General features: G+C 57.6%; 4 protein-coding genes across 4 annotated transcripts; 1 reads left to right on the forward strand and 3 right to left on the reverse strand.

The window, feature by feature from the left end:
- Positions 1-3,258: 3,258 nt before the first annotated feature.
- On the reverse strand, positions 3,259-5,376 carry SLS55_007894 (uncharacterized protein; the record flags this gene model as incomplete). The annotated part of the gene is made up of 1 exon (XM_066779309.1): positions 3,259-5,376. The coding sequence occupies one exon, from the start codon at positions 5,374-5,376 to the stop codon at positions 3,259-3,261; it is 2,118 nt and encodes a 705-aa protein (XP_066630113.1).
- Positions 5,377-7,066: 1,690 nt separating this feature from the next.
- On the reverse strand, positions 7,067-8,310 carry SLS55_007895 (uncharacterized protein; the record flags this gene model as incomplete). The annotated part of the gene is made up of 2 exons (XM_066779310.1): positions 7,067-8,067; positions 8,115-8,310. The coding sequence occupies 2 exons, from the start codon at positions 8,308-8,310 to the stop codon at positions 7,067-7,069; spliced, it is 1,197 nt and encodes a 398-aa protein (XP_066630114.1).
- Positions 8,311-8,697: 387 nt separating this feature from the next.
- On the forward strand, positions 8,698-10,114 carry SLS55_007896 (uncharacterized protein; the record flags this gene model as incomplete). The annotated part of the gene is made up of 5 exons (XM_066779311.1): positions 8,698-8,807; positions 8,862-8,965; positions 9,012-9,536; positions 9,604-9,696; positions 9,804-10,114. 5 exons carry the CDS (start codon positions 8,698-8,700, stop codon positions 10,112-10,114), a joined length of 1,143 nt encoding a protein of 380 aa, XP_066630115.1.
- Positions 10,115-11,210: 1,096 nt separating this feature from the next.
- SLS55_007897 (uncharacterized protein) lies at positions 11,211-13,414 on the reverse strand (the record flags this gene model as incomplete). The annotated part of the gene is made up of 4 exons (XM_066779312.1): positions 11,211-12,369; positions 12,630-12,684; positions 12,827-12,913; positions 13,249-13,414. The coding sequence occupies 4 exons, from the start codon at positions 13,412-13,414 to the stop codon at positions 11,211-11,213; spliced, it is 1,467 nt and encodes a 488-aa protein (XP_066630116.1).
- Between the last annotated feature and the right edge of the window lie 2,872 nt (positions 13,415-16,286).

Here is a 16,286-nt window from a genome sequence, read left to right on the forward strand (position 1 = left end):
TTTTCTGGTTCTTTCTTCCTTGAATCCGGTCGGGTGCTTTACCTGCTTCCCGGAATGTTTTTCTCCTGTCCGCGGATTTTGTGAGTATTCTCGCAGTTTGTCTTCAGAGGCGTTCATACCTGGACTTTTCGCGGCGGCTGTTTTACGTAGTTTCCGTTTCCTATCCCTTTTCATTACCCTTGCCAGACAACGCGTTGGCTTTTGAACGATATCGGTTATGTGTATTATTGGAATGGGACGAACATACTGGAGTTATATACAAGTGTTCCATCTGCAGGCGCGTTTTTGAAGCAAACTCACTGACCGCGCCATCAGTGAGCGAACAATATCTCATGGCTATTTAGCCTAAGATCGACTCAAGTGCCATCTTCATCTCGACTCTCAATCAGTAGGCACTAGCAAGTTGAGTGTGCAAAGTCCTTCACCTTAAGTGCATGGCATACGGTATATTCCATCTATCCACTCGCAATGCTTACTGGAGGCAGCGACAGAAAAGCGTTCGAAGATCAAGAAAATGAAAGGAACAAGCAAAATGAAAGCAAGACGCCGGTCGTCCCTCGGTGGCCGACGCCCGGAGTCTGGCATTGATGTCTAAAGAAGCGACGCTACCCTGAGACATGAAGCGCACGTCTTTCCTCGCCCCTGATCCGAAAAGTAACAGCTGAAAGATCACAAGAGCAAATGGTACGACGGCAAAAGCAAGGATCGGCAAATCATGTGCGAGAGGGGTATTCGTGCGCAGGGAGCGGCGGCCAAGGTTTTAGATGAAAAAGCCACAGTGAGACATCAGTGAGCAAGTAAGCGCCAAGCTGGCAAGGTGCCGCGTCTATTCTCTCCTATCTTTCCATTCGTCCCGTGGGCACCCTCTATTCAGCGGCCCATTCTCCGCAGTTCAAGTCTCGTGCTCCCTTCGCCTTGCACAAAACAGAAAAGAAGACTAGCATTCCCCCCTCCTTGCTTCATCGACCAAGCTATCCCTCCATATCATGCACGCACCCGGGCAAGATGTATCGGGAAAAGTCAAACGATTGGAACAGACGGCAAGCCACCCAAATCGCGTGACCGATTCTCCATGCGGCCTGCCGCTTTTCTCCCGTGAAACACAGGACATCGATCACTTGCGCGTTGCGCAACCCACACACCCACACATGCATATGTCCCCGCTTAAAGCCACTCATCCACCCACACGCTTTCTTCGCATCCATATCGCGTATGCGTGTGACACGCCCCCACCTACCACCCACCCACAGCGTCAAAAACAAGCCCCCCATCCTGTGACTGGGCGCTTCACTCCTTCCGCCCTTCAGATGTTCGAGCATGTGTCTCTGCTTACCATCCCCTCCCTTACTGCGGGAGAGGCGTTTTCTTCTGCATGAAACAGTGGTGATGGGTGGTGTGGGGGCCGGCCGCCCGCAGCCCGCAGCCCTGCCGCCGAGGCTGAGAGCACTGTGTTGCGCAGGCGGTAGGAACGCACATGTTTGTGTCACCCACCCATACAGAAGCCACTTCCGGTCCAAGACAGGAAAAAAAGCATTCCGCATGTTGAGAAACATCCGGGGCGTTCTTGCAGCATGTGCTTATTGTCACCACGCAAATGCGTGAGCAGGAAGCAAGAGAGAGAAAGTCCCCCCGCTTAGGCGCCACCACTCCCCCTCCCATCATCACCCATCAGGGCTGTCGGAAAGAAGTCTTACTGGCCGGCCCACCATCTCTCTCCCACCCCCCGTTCTCTCAAGCGGCTCCTACAGCCTTGTGTAGGCAGCCACTCGCTTTCCCCGCCCTTCCCCTCCCTCCTCTCCCTCGCATCCGCGCACCGGTCAAATTCCATGTACGACCGGTCATCATTCTGCAGTGGTTGCCCTGCTGCCGGGCTACCGCGACTTTTTTGCTCCTTTGACCGGTAAAAAAGGAAAAGGAAAACGAGGCGACACAAACGTTGTGGCTGAGCGGGGCGGGAACGCCCGTCAGAGAGGTTAACTGCAACGGCGCGCATGCAAACGTGCGGGAACTTGGAATCGCTTTCTGCATTCACAGACGGAAATAGAAAAGTCGGTAAGGCGGTGTTGGTGTCCGTCTGCAAGGCTGTCGTCCACACACACGTCCTATTCATTGTCCGGGCTTGGAGTCATCTTGCCATGCTCAGCCCTGGAAATGAAGAGAGAGAGGGAGATACTGCCTATTCCAGGAAGCAAAAGTGTCGTAGCACGTGAAAATTCAATTTTGCCCTTCTCCAATCACTGCGCTTTGTATCAGTTTGGACCTGCCATCCTTCCCGACAGGAAAGAAACGCTTAGAGATTATAAACATATGAACGGACTGTCGGGAATTGCAGTCCAAGATTCACAATTTGATCGCGAACGAGGGTATAAACGGGGGTTCTTTGAGCCTCCTTTTCCAGGGCAGCCATACCTACCGTTAGCGAGAGAAGGAACTCGGGAACGGGGGAAAAGAACCCTCCCCCAAATGAAAACAGCCAGTCAAGCATGCCGAAACCGAAGCAATCCTGGGAAGAAAGGGGGGAATGATAAGTCCTTGTAAGACAAAATGGCCCTAGCTCTGCTGTCATTGATGAAGAGGGACCGTGGCCAGGGATCATAACATATGTAAGAATCCCGCCTTGTGATTTATGTACCGAGCAGAGGAAGAAGAAGGGAAATCGATAATTTCCGCATCAAATCGTGGCTCATCATGAGACTTTGATTCTCCTGAAAATATGACGGAGAATGTGCGCGAAAATGGGCTGAGAGATCCGTAAAGAACAAGCCCGGACCGAGAAATGACAAGCTGCAAAAGCGAAAGATCGAAGAAATGATACGATGCGCGTACGCATGCGTAGTATCCAGTTGCACCCAGTACTCCCTTACCATCGTTGCTCGAAGTTTCATGCGTTTCGTTGTACAGGCCGTTTGAACCGTCAGTGACGAGACAGCCGCCCTAACATATGAGAGGAGTCAAAGAAAAAACGCCATAGCAAAAAACTCAAAGCAAGATTCCCAATCGAAGAGTCCCCTTGACCCATGCAATTCGCCCGATGAGCATCCGAATCCGCCAATATTTATCCGTGTAATGTTTACCTGAAAGGAGACGCGCCGAGCATTAAACGTTGGTCGAAATCAATCGAGACCGAGCCCGTGAGCATCAAGAAATTCAGAAAGAGCAGCCCTAGAAAGCCAGCCCCTCTAAGATCGAACGACTTCCCTTCACTTACTATTCCTTCTCCTCTATTCTTGCATTGCAGCCTCAAACAATAAAAGACCGTTACATGACTGTCTGGCCACGAGCCATGGGAGGTCGGGGCAACTCTACATTCTGAAAGGCATATGCGCTCCTCTCGCGACCCCGCGGGGCGTAGCGGACGTCAGCCTCGGAAATTTTACGGCTGTACTGGACGTCTGCCGGCGTGTAGCTGTCGCCACGTCTCAACGACGGACGGGCGGTGGGCATTTCCTCACGGCGCAACGGTGTTCCAGCGTGTTTCGGAATCTCGCCGAAATAGGCTCTGTCGTAGCCGCGGTCGTCATGCGACTGCCCACGCACATGATCGGGAGAGACGACATAAGTGCGGCCGCGCTCGTAAGGGTCTTTCTGAGGCGATCGAGCCGATGGCACTTGTTGCGTGGCGGCGCGAGCCATGTTCGGCCTGCGCGTCTCGGGTTCCATGGGATACGTGTAGCGAGCCGTCCTCTCTGACTGCGTGTTGCGGGCGCTGGGTAGTCTCTCGCGGCCGCTGTCGTCGCTATCGCGTTCAGGGCGCCGTTCCCGAATCGGGGAGCGACTAACGGGCTTGCGAGTAATGCGCTCGCTGCTGCTTGTCGGTTCGACAGTGACAGTGTTGTAGACGTCGTCGTCTTTACTCACTGCGACACCACCTTCAGCGCCATACCGGTACGCAGTTCTCGTCGTCGTTCGAGGCGTAGGCGCATTCCTGCTCTCCTTGTCTTTTTCCTTGTCTGAGATGGAAGGCGTGCTGGGTGATGAGTAGCCAGAATCATTCATATGTCCTCGGACCTCAGTGCGCAGCCTTGTTGTGTTCGCCCTAGACTTCTCCTCTTGGCGTGAAGCCTTCGGCGCTGGCATTGTCTCAGCCCGGCGCATCTTCGGTGGTGCTTGAGTCTCTTCTCTTTCCCTGCGGGTGTCATACGAATCAACGGTTGCGGATCGCTGAGCCTCAGCAGCGCGCATCGCCTGTTTCATGGCGGCAGGTGAAGAGTCAGCCTTGTCAAGTGTAGGTCTTCTCGGATCCTCATCGTACTCGGCTTCCGCGGATCTTGTCGGTTTCCGCGACTTGTCCCGACTGCCCTGTCCATGTCTAAAGCCTGAAAGTATCCACGGCTCTTTCGAAGCCGATCGCTTGGACGAACTCTTCTCCTTCGGCCGCACCTGGGCATACTTGGTCGACCGGCTCGCCGAAGGACGGACAGGCGGCTCTTCCGCTGGAACAGACGTAGCGCGATGTTTCGACATGTACTCTTTGGCCGCGGCGCCTTGGTCCAGGTACTTTTCTGGATACGTGGCTCTGTCGTCAGGCCGACGACTTGACGCCCTGCGAGACGTTTCCCTTCCACGAGTGGCGCGTTCCCGGTCTCTGGCCATGTCTTCCTCCCGCCGCGCGGCAGCCTCGGCTTGCCTCCTGAACGCCTCATTGTCGCGTCGTTTGCGCTCCTCCTCCTCCTCCTCCGCTAGACGCCGAAGGTCTTTTCTCCGCCTCTCCTCCTGGCGATAGCGCTCGTCGGAATCGCTGTCATTGTAGACGGGTACAAACTTCTTCTCCTCACGATCCCTCCTCTTCGTCTGATCCCGAGTCTTCGCCCGTTCACCCCTACCACTGGTGTTCACGAAGACATTGACGAAGCTATGACGACGCGACGATGGCGGCTCTTCCCGGCCGCGGCTATAACCATACGAATGCTTCGTACTCCGGGATGACTTGGCACGAGCCTCGTCGTAGCGGTCCTCGTCGTCGTAGAAATCGCGTGGTCTTGGCTCCTCGTAGGCTCTCGATGGGGTGCCGCGGGACGGATAGGCCGGCGTGCCCGAAGGCGTTCTGACATCGTAGTTGGCAGCGGGAGAAGGGCGATTCGTCTCGGGCTTGGTAGCACCTCTGGCGTGCTGCCTTTCCATGGCCTCCTTACGGAGCTCGGCGAGTCGGACCTGGGCATTATAGCGCTCACGCTTGTCGTCGTCACCGAGTATTTCGTAGGCTTGCTGGATTTTGTGGAACTCGGCACTCTTCTCGGCCTTCTGCGCGGGATCGGGGAACTTGTCTGGATGTGTCTTCAGGACCAGCTTGCGGTAAGCGGTCTTGATGGCGGTGGAGTCGACATCTTTGGAGAGGCCGAGAGCGGCGTAGGGATCGGGTGGTAATGGTGAGCCCATATTCGAAAGTGGTTGTGCAGAGCGACGTTGGGCGGGCTATTGGTCGCCAGGTTGGCTGCAGGGGCTTGTGCGGTGGTGCTCAAGAGATTGCAGAAAAAGTGCAGCGGCTAAAGCAAAGGAAGGGATATTTCTTGCGAATGGAGCATTAGGTGAGCTCGGGAGCGGATGACGACCCAGCGTCGGTATGCGGGCGTTGACGGGTGTGGTCAGTGGTGAGGGCGCGGGCCCCGGCTTGTAAGGAGATCGTGGAGAGACCAGTGCCCCTGGGTCTCGCCCGCCGATTATCGCCCCACGAGATGCGCGGGCTGAGGCGAATCAGTGCGCGCGAGTCGGATGCGGTGGAGGCGGGTAGGACGTGGCGAACTGGGAAGCGCACGCAGGCGGATTGCTAGGGCGAGCGCGAGGGAGTGACGGAGACGGAGACGCCGTGCAGTGGCAGTGGTAGTGGCAGCGAGCAGCAGGAACGAGGCTTAGAGGAAAGGCGCGGAATGCAGGATCGGGGCGCGAGCGGTGAGGTGCGTGCTGAGCTACGTCAATCGCAACGATGGCGTTCCACCCTAGCAGGGCTAAACGCTCCAGGCACGCGGCGGGCCAGCCAGCACTGGCGGTATAAGGGAGCAGGAGCAACAGCGCGTGGCGGGGGAAGAGCGGGCGGTCATCGAAGGCACAGCGGCGGCGGGTGGCACTGCGGGTGCGCAAAACCATGCGGCCCACGCTGCTTATTGATGATGCTCAGCGACAGGGCCGCCTGAAAAGCACCGCAGTGTCATTGGCTTCTGCGGCGTGCGAGATCCTCGTGCGCTGCGTCCGATCACGCCTCGCATCCACACAGCGCCCTCACTCGCCTACGCTCGCCTACACCCACGTCCATGCCCGCGCCGCTACCTCCTGCCCTGCTGCCCTCCGCCCTCTGCCCCAGCCCGCCCGCCTGTGCCAGCCAAGCGCCAGCCGGCCGCATCGTGACCGCGGCAGCCCCGTCCAGCGACAAGCAGCCAAATCACCGTCGCTTGCCCGCCAGAGCCGCGGGTGTCGCGGTTAGCAGAGCAGCAGGCCAATGGCAGCCCGCCGCCGTCCGCGCAGCCGGGCCTCCCGCCGGCCTTCGCTGCGCCCTCGGCCCCGTCCACCACCAAGTCGCACGCGCAACGCCAGTCCTTCTGGAACCATCATGTACCACATTGATTTGATCAACGGACCCTGCTGGGGAAAACGTGGTGTGACAGGCAACCCGCCAGCGCCTACCTCGCCATTCAGGTCCCGCCGGCGCCCCAGGCCGTGGGGCTGCAGGATTGCGCACTGCAGCCGGCCTCAGCGAGCGCAAGGGCTGCCCGGCCCCGTCCAGGCGGATCTGGGCAAGATCCCCTACTGATCGCCTTGTCCAACGCCCTCAAATGCCTCAGCCAACCCGCGCTCCTCGTTCCGTTCCGTGCTCCGGCCCCCATGACCTTGTCTGCCCGCCAGGGATCTTGCTGCTGAGCTGGACCGACCGGGCAAGTCCACTACTGCTGCGGGGCACGCTTTCGGGACCAATCGATAAGACAACTTCTAGCCGCTTGCAGGCACGTGGGACTGCGAGGACCCATTCCTTACGTGTGCTGCCATGATTGCTGCTGGCCGTGGGCGCAAGCCTCGGGAAGCTGCTTGAGGCTGTACCCATCGGGGCGATGATGAACTCACGCTGCGTGTAGGTACATCATCCTCGCGGGGCTGGTGCAACGTGAGCCTCCACCGGCCACGCGGGTAAATCAAGGTCGACAACGATCGGCTTGTTGAAGCGCTTCGGTCCGCTGTTTCCGTAGTAGCTCCTGGCCATGACGGCTGCGTTCACGATGCACGTCTCCCGTTTGCCCAGCCTGCCGCAAACCGCCGATGCGCGCCGGCTGTCCAAGCGAGAGATGAGCTGTTCGTCGTCTGGCGTTTGAGCTGTCGCAATCGGCGCCGGTTGGGCGGCCGACGGAGGCTGGAACGGTCTGCAGAGGCACTCGACGAGCGACGAGCGCCGGCGGCGGGCAAAACCAGGCGGCATGACATCAGGCTGTGACGGGGCTGTTTGATGAACTGTCGTGGAGGTGAACGACACGCTGTTGGACACGACGGTGCTGGTGTGGTCGAAGACATTGTCTATTGGATTGCCTCCCCTCACGCTGAGGTCCACAAGCGACTGCTTGTTGCTGCCTGTCCCCGGGTCCGTCCAGATGTCCGTCCGCTCTTCCAGCAGGCCTGCCATTGGCACGTCGATCTTCCAGCGGACGCGCTCAGATCCTCTGCCTTCATGCCGATGGCCGCACACATGCAGAGGCGGCCGGATGCGCATAAGAGCCTCTCGCAAGGCTCGACAGCCGTCTGCAAGGCCCTTTGAGTTTGTGTCACAGTGGAATTGCGGGGGAGCATGGGTGATCAGCACATCAGTGTCCAACGGAATCGCATCCCACAACTCGCGTCCGTCCTCGCGATTGTACTGGAAGGCCCACCTGCCGCACTCCGGGGAGTATGGGCTGCCGAAGGCATTGAAAGTGGTACATGGGCCGGCAGGGTCTGTCAGGCGTATGGTGCGGGCTTCGTGCTGCAGGTAGGTGATGGTTCTGGATGAGTTCAGAAGCTGGATGCATGCACTAGGATCCTGAGGAAGCTGATTGTGGAAGGATGCGCCGTGCTGATGATAGAAAGGCTCGTCTAGGGTAACGTCGTGGTTTCCTGCGCGGATTAGTTGATGTGGTGCAGGCAAGCAGCGAGAGGCCTACCAGCCACCACGAGCTTGACCTCGAAATCGGCGTTCTCCAGCCATGTGACGGTCTTGCGAAGCTCTGAGATGCTGCCTTGATTAGTGAGATCGCCCGCATGGATAAGCACGTCCCCTTTGGGCAGCTTGGGCGTCTGGTTGTGCGTGTCGGAGATGCAGACGAAACGCGTCCTGCGAAGGCTGCGCTCCGAAGCCATCGTCCTGCGAGCGCGCGGCCTCGTTGCTAACGCGATATAGATACGAGGTGGATGTGGCAGCGTGAGGGCTGACGCCGGCGGTTGGTGCAGCCACGGTTCGTGCGGATGTCGGCAACTGAAGGGGAGGAAGCGTCGGCCCTGACGTCGTCGGCCCTCGAGCGCAGAGGCCGGACCGCGCCCACACCCACTTTTCCCCGCAACATCACGGCCGTTCCCCAACGCGCGCCCGCCACGGAAACTTATCCGGGCATGGCGTGGAGTTCAATCGCTATTTCTTGCACCGAAGCCGGGCGTCGGTGACCTGATGCGGCTCGAGCTGCGGCCTTCCGGCCAACTTCAAAGCCTTTATCACGGCCGCATCGCCATTGACCGCCCAAACCATCGAGAATGGCTCCCATCAAGAACCTAGAGTATTTTCGCGTGGTGCCCAGGTGGTTGTTCGTCAAAATCACCGATGATGCGGGCAACTTTGGCTGGGGGGAAGCAACGCTGGAGGGGTGTGTACATGGCAAACGCCCCACCAAGAAGACGAGCGCTCACCCAATCTGCAGTCACACAGAGGCCATTGAAGGCACCCTGAACGAGTTCAAGACTCGCATTCTCGGTCTCGATGCCGACGACATTGAACACATCTGGCAATTGATATGGCGTCTCGGTACGTCCCCGAGACCCGGTGAGGAAGCCAGCTGACAAGAACCCAGGCTTCTACCGCGGTGGCCCCGTCTTCATGAGCGCGCTGTCCGGCATCGACATTGCGCTCTGGGACCTGAAGGGCCGCCGACTGGGCCAGCCAATCCACCAGCTGCTCGGCGGCAAGGTGCGCAACAAGGTCTCCGTCTACGCCTGGATCGGCGGCAACCGGCCCACCGACGTCGAGGGCGCGGCCAAGGCGCGCAAGGCCCAGGGCTTCCACGCCGTCAAGATGAACGCCACCGAGGACATGAACTGGCTCGACTCGCCCCGCGTGCTCGAATCGGCCGTCGAGCGCCTCAAGACGGTCAAGGCGCTCGGCATGGACGCCGCCATGGACTTCCACGGCCGCGTGCACAAGCCCATGGCCAAACAGCTCGCCAAGGCCCTCGAGCCCTACCACCCGCTATTCATCGAGGAACCCCTCTTGTCAGAGCACCCCGAAGGCGTCAAGCAAATCTCGGAGCTGACTACCTGCCCAATCGCCCTCGGAGAGCGCCTGTTCAACCGGTGGGACGTCAAGCGTTTCCTGCAAGGTGAGTGATAGTCGGCCCCGGCTGCAGGCGGCGCCAAATCGAGAGGCTGAGGCGACCCTTTTTACAGATGCATCCGTCGACATATTGCAACCCGACGTGTCCCACTGCGGCGGCATCTCCGAGATCAGGAAGATCGCATCAATGGCCGAGGCGTACGATGGTGAGTAGTGAAGTCATTCCGCATACCGGAAGGCAGGGCGGGCCTGCCTCCCTTTTTAACTTCGCCAACAAACCCCGCTCACCGATTCTGTGCAACAGTCGCCATAGCGCCGCACTGTCCGCTGGGCCCCATCGCCCTGGCTGCCTGCCTGCAAATTGGAATCAGCACCCCCAACCACGTGATCCAAGAGATGTCGCAGGGCATCCACTACAACACCGAGGCGGGCGACTTCGACATCCACAGCTACGTCACCGACGCCAGCGTCTTCACTGTCAAGGACGGCTATGTCGACGCGCTGACCGGCCCCGGCCTGGGCATCGAGATCAACGAGGAGCTCGTCCGCAAGGTTGCGCAGACGTCGACGCCGTGGCCGAACGGCGAGTTTTACGGGCCCGATGGAAGCATCCGAGAGTGGTAAGTTGGGGCGCAGAGGAGCGCCTGATTGCGGATATATAGATACCAAATCTAAACCGAAACCACATTTATAAAGCTTGTTGGACTAGGCTCCAACCACGTCTCAGTTGCATGAATTTGGATTTGCCTTGTACCCTTTGCTTGCTCTCTTTACCGATTCCAGCTTCGATACTCTGTCGGACACTTTCGATGTAATGCGCTGTCTGAATTCGAAGTCTGGCTATACTTGCTTCACGGCAAAGGCGCACAGAGCCAATTTCTCCTGCAGCGCACAGGTATGCAGTATGACGTGTCTGGTGTCAGATAAAGCAACCCGATAGCATTATTTAAAGTGGGAAGAAAAGAAACCGAGCCAGAGGAAGAGAGGCCCGACGTCACCCGCTTACGAGATGTTTTCAGCTTTGCCTTAGTCGTGCTCATCAAGCGTTCGTCAGCAACGAGGCGCGGGTGCCACTGTGGCGGGACAGGGTGTGGCGTTGTGGCGAGAGAGCTGAACGTCTGTGGCGACGGCAACGTGTGTTCTTAGCCGCCTTTGAATCTTACCTGCATCACGCGTAAGGAGTAAACTGTCCGGTGTACTCCGTATGGACGCATTGAACCCGGGATCATTATGAACCGTATAATTTTTTTTCGCATCGCGCCACCGCCCCCGCCACTACCATTCCTCCCATCAAGTCCGGGGAAAGTTGAGGAGAAAATACGATGCAGCTATACGGACACGATCACTCAATTTCTCTGACTTACTTTTCTTGCTGACAAAGAGTAGTCCGCATTTGCAGTCACAGGCTATGTCGAAGCAACAATCCTGATTTCGATAAAGATATACAAACCTAGGGGCAGCCGTCCAACTCTCTTGAATACACCACAGGACGGATTTAATGTTATCTCAAAACGGATACCTTAGGAAAGGAAAGAAACAACAAACAAAGGAGAAGTTCCGAAGCCAGCGCCCCTGCCAGACCAACGCCGTCAACCATTTCGACGCTTTCCATGGTATCGAGCAGAAGCCAAGAACGACATAATGCCAAACCACCCGTTCCGAGCCGCTGACACGCAACTACTCCAAACCCACGTACGGGAGGGCTCCCCGCCATCCCTCATCAAATCCAATTATCCATGGCCCTCCTCCTCTCTTTGTCTTTCTCCTTCTCCCTCTCCTCTCTATCTCCTAGGATCCACTCCAAACCTCTCTCCGGCAAGTCCCTCCACTTCCTCCCATGATGACCAGTCACACCACCTTGTTGCGCCCTACCCCCGTCATGATGCTGATGCTGGTGATGGTGATGGTGATTATGATGGCCGCCGCCGCCCGTGCCCTGGAACCGCCACTGCCTGTCCCTTGCAGCGTCCAGTCTGGCCTTGAAACTCGCCGCACCCGAAGATCCCATGCCTCCGAAGAATGCTGTAGACGAAGCGCCGCCGCCGCCACCGCCACCGGGGGGAGCGGGGTACCCGCCTCCCGAGCCACCCGTGCTCAGGTCCACGACGTCTTCTCCGGGCATGCTGACCTCCGCTTCGCGGAACCCCCGTTGCAGGAGGCCGTGCTGGCTTGTCGACCTGAGTGGAGGAAGCGGTAGCGGCGGCGGGCCGGCCGACGAAGTGGGGTTGCTGCCGGCGCGCGAATGGGAGCGGGCGGAGCCGCTATGTGCGTGGAGACTTGTGGACTGCTTGAGCCCGAGAGGAGGGTGGTGGTGGGCCACGAAACCGTGGGTTGCAGACGAAGAGCGCAGGCTGCGGGTAGTCTCATTGGAGCGAGAACGCGCGTGACGGAGGCGGTCCTTCATGCTTTCAACGCTACCCATTTCCATGAAGCGGCCCAGACGGTTGCCGTTCGACGGGGTTTCGAAACCCGGGCTGGAAGCAACGCGGCGGTGCTGTTGTAGAGGTGCGCTGGCAAGTTGGTCGTCACTGTCGTAATCGCTGGTACTAGAGCAACCGCCGACCAAGTTGTTGTTGCTGTGGTAGCCATACCCCAGTCCGACGGCACTGTTCAGGCCGATGGTATCGCTGCTCAGTTTTCGGCCTGCACGTCTGTTCGTGAGCTTTGGAGTAGCGCTTTGGACCCGTCTGACTATGTGTTCTTTCTTAACGGAGGTGCTGCCGTCTGGATGGACGGTAGTAGTGAGTTTGGTTGCTGGCTTGTATTTGCGTGGTGAGCGTTCCAGCAACTGGCCGATCTCACGAAGGTCCTCTGCTTCGGTACGCATACGGTCAAGAGATTGCATTCGAGGTGCTGCAAACGCGCGGCCTTGGACAGATCTCGAGGGTCGTCGAGATAAGGCACGAGCTCGGCGCCCAGTAGAATTCTCTCGCTTTTCTTCAATGGCAGCGGCTACTTGAGCCACGGAATTTGGAACAACATCAAGTGAGTTCTTCTGGCAATTAGACGACGTGAATGCTTGGCTGTGGGGTGCGTGCAAACATACCATATGTATCAGGACAATAGGGAGCTGAACAGTAACAAGTTTACTATAACAAATTAGAGACTGGGTACTCCCTCGGATGAACAAGAAACTTACCTGTGAGCACTGCTGACTACGATGTTGAGAAAGTAGCGGACTTCGAAAAACTTGCCTGTATCTAGTTAGCATTGAGCCACTGTGAAATACCGAGGCAAACTTACCACATTTCACCGTTGCATGCCCACGAGGAAGCTCAAGATCACATGTTCTAGTGACAGTTGTATGGGGTGCAACTCCAGACCAGCCGTGCATACCCTGCTTGATAGAGGTTTTCGCGAATACTGTGCGTTCGTTGTTGTCAAAAATCCGAGCTTGACCGGCCGACTTCTCCAGCGTCGAGGCTGCAGTCTTTCGGCAGTTAGTAAAAGACAAAAAAGCTGGCCGAGCGACCGGACTCACATGTTTGTAACATAGTATATCCCTTTCCAGTTGCAGCTCGAGCTTCTTGATTATTTTCCGGCTATTGTTTGCGATGTGCACGTCAACAAATATGCATGTTCCGCTCACCCAAACTTGTCGATGAAGGCCAGCTGTGACTCGAATGACCTCGACGGCTCCTTCTCTTGGACGCGTGTACTCATCCGAAGCTGTTAACGGACTTGGGAGAGACATGAGGGCCTTTTCCGCTGTGCTGCTTTCAGTACCAGCTCCAGATTTTTGGCTCGTGGAAGCTTACGATCGTAGACAGACAGGAGTGAGACTCCCTGTGAAGTACGAACAAGATACTGGACGCCTTTGTCCCGTACGAGAAGAGTACAGGATAGTACGTAGCGGATGCGGGCTACCTTTGACTGGAATGGTGGCGGTCCTACATCCAACGGTAGGCTGATGCTGAATGGCATCGTTGTGGTGGAGGGATGCAGAAGCCAAAACGGATCTAGCGGGGATACCTGCTTCACCGAATCCACCATGTTTTCCGGTGGGGGATTGTCTGAGTCGACCAACTCCGTTGCCAGATTCATAAAGATATCCCTCTTTCCGTTCCACATCTCTTCCACTCCCAGGAGGTCCACGGAGATTCTTGCAATCGCCAGAGCTCGCTTGTGGCGTTGGCGCTCTGCATCCTCAACAGTGATGCGGACATTGCCCTCGAGGCTGCCGCCTCCCACAAACAATGGTGCTGCAAGTTGGATATCCACTGCTATACGAGGGTGACGGTGTGTTGGAAATTCCACCACTTCGTCGGAAGGATCCCTGGTGAATGTCCTGGAAGGGATTCGCTGCACGACGTCCGAAGAGACTGGATCCAAGCGTGCCGCAACTTCGCGTACTGGTGACCTTGAGTGTCCGCGGTTGGGTATTGTAAAGCCGAGACCCCGCGGAGGAGGTGGGGGCAGCAAGGGGCCACAAGTCATAGGGTTCGCTCGCTTCTCGCGAGTACGCGACGAGGATCTGGGCGGTATGTTTGCGGTAGGTATACTGTAGACACTAGAACGGTCGCTGCCTGGAGTCAGAAGTGGCGATGGCCGCCCACGGCAGTGGTCTGAATGCTGGCTTCCCGCGGGCGAGGGGGCTCTTTTGAGAGACGGCCTCCGAGAGTGGGAGCCTTTTCTTGAGAGCAAAGACCCTTTCCTTGTTAGAGAACACTTGCGGACGACGCGACTCTCAGTAGCCTCTGACTTCAGAGCCTTGCGGTTCGTCAGCTCAAGCAGGCTAGGCTCCGTAAGTTCGCGGATATCAGAAAGCGGACGCGTTAGAGTCGACCATGCAGGTGCCTGGCTCATTTGTAGAGCAGGGTTTCTTGGGACAAGCCCCTCGTGCTTCTGCACCGATCGAGGCCGCGGGTGGAGTGCACTTTTCGGAAGTGCTGAATACGAAGGCTGAGGACGGAGGAGTGAACGTGGGGGCCCCTTTTCGGGAGGAGGTTGAACTGATTCTGGAGCCCTCAGCATCTCACGGCGCCAGACCAGCTAAGTCAAGTGAGATACCATGAAGCCTGCTTGTTGGCGGGCCAGCCGTGGCGAAGTCGACGCCCGGAGCGACAGGGTGCGATCTCAACTGGCGGCGGTGTTAGACGTGGAGAGGCGCAGATCTGGGAAGCCGGTTACTGGGTGCATGGAAGAACCCGCGACGCGCTTAAGTGGTATACTGCATAGTTCTGAACCCGCAAACTTGTGTCGATCGGTGAGGTGAATGCTGTGAAGCGGAGGGTCAATCCGCAGGGCTGGATAGACCGATCGGGCGGGGGTCCTGAGGTGTTCGCTCTTGCCGTTTGGTACGGCTTCCCGCAACAGCAGCCATGACGATGCGCAGGCCTCAGCAAAGAGAGCCACGCCCTTTCCTCCGCGACAGGAAAGAGAGCTTGCCGAGAAAGCATATATACGCTTTCCACCTCGCATTCAAGCAGTCAACCGCATCCATGGAAATCTCCACGCTGGCGCCGCCTTGGAGCACCCACCATTGAGAGCTTGCGTGGGCTTGAAACCATCATCCTGCTCTTTGCGTGAGTGTTGGAGGAAGTATGCGCAGAAAATTCATGGGCTGCTCAAAATGGATTTATCCCCCGGTGCGACATGACTGCGGTGATAGCTACCGTTGGACCGCAACCCCAGACCCAGTATCAAGATCCCCAAAACAGCAATTCTCAGACACCAATGCATTGTTCACGGGTGTGTGATGCGGTCTATCCATTCTGCGAATTGGATCCTGGACGATAGGAAAGGAAAGACGGGCCACCCAAACGTTTCCCAGATCCTCGGAATTGCACGTGCTGCGGATCCTACTCGCTTCCCGATTTATGGCATAATTCCTTGGTTGGGTCTCCGAATTTCATTGGCCCGGTGCTCTTGGGGCTGAGTGCAAGGTTAAGCCAGGCCACAAGATACCCTGCAGCTTATCTTCAGCTCACGCTTGTTGTCGGCGTACCCAGAATCTGAGTGAATCAACTGCATCTCGATAGGTGCGTGTACGCCTCTACTTCGATTTACTGTAATTGGTGGATAAGCCCATAGCTTTTGGTCCAATAGGTGCCACGCATACTTCTAACATCAGGAGCGCTCGACGTCTTGAAACGATATGCTGTGTGTGGGACGGTTGTATATCCAATGCTACGATGATCGGACGCCTATAACAGTATCAGTAGCCACCCGGAACGGTGATATGGTGGCAATAAATTGCTGCTGCTGCTCGCCTCGGCGTAAGTGGTGGGCAGGAGACGCGGAGATGCAAGTGGTAGATCTACGAACTGCGGTTCAGGCCCTCCGTCTCCAGGGAACGAAGGCGGCACAGTCAGACGTCCTGGGATCGAGGCCGCGTCTAGTCGTGTCGGAGATCGGGTCCCGCAAACTGGTGGAATTGCGAGCGGCGTCATAGCATCATGCCCTACCATCACGCGCACCCAATACCGGCTGCCACGTCTTCCAAACCGACCGGCTCTGCGTCCCAGGCATTAGGGGGAACAGTGGTGCGGCAACACTGGCGATGAAGCGGAAGGATGGAGAGCACGCGCGCTGCAATTGGCATGGCGCACAGGTACATCACGCCAGGCTATGCCCCCTCCGTCACCACCAGCCGACGACGCTGAAGGCTCTCTCGGGCTGGGCGGGGTACAGCCGAGAGCAGGTGACCCAGCATACGGACTCGAGCCACCGACAGGCTGATGCAAAACGTGCGCAGAGAGGCCAGGCCAGAGGTCAGGGATGGGCAGCAGGCGTTCGCTGGCGTCACGGGCGGCCAACACAGACCCGCCTGCCTCGCCCGAGCCATCGCCAAAGG

This window comes from Diplodia seriata, assembly GCF_021436955.1.
Source record: "Diplodia seriata strain FDS-637 chromosome Unknown scaffold_8, whole genome shotgun sequence".
Lineage (NCBI taxonomy): Eukaryota > Fungi > Ascomycota > Dothideomycetes > Botryosphaeriales > Botryosphaeriaceae > Diplodia > Diplodia seriata.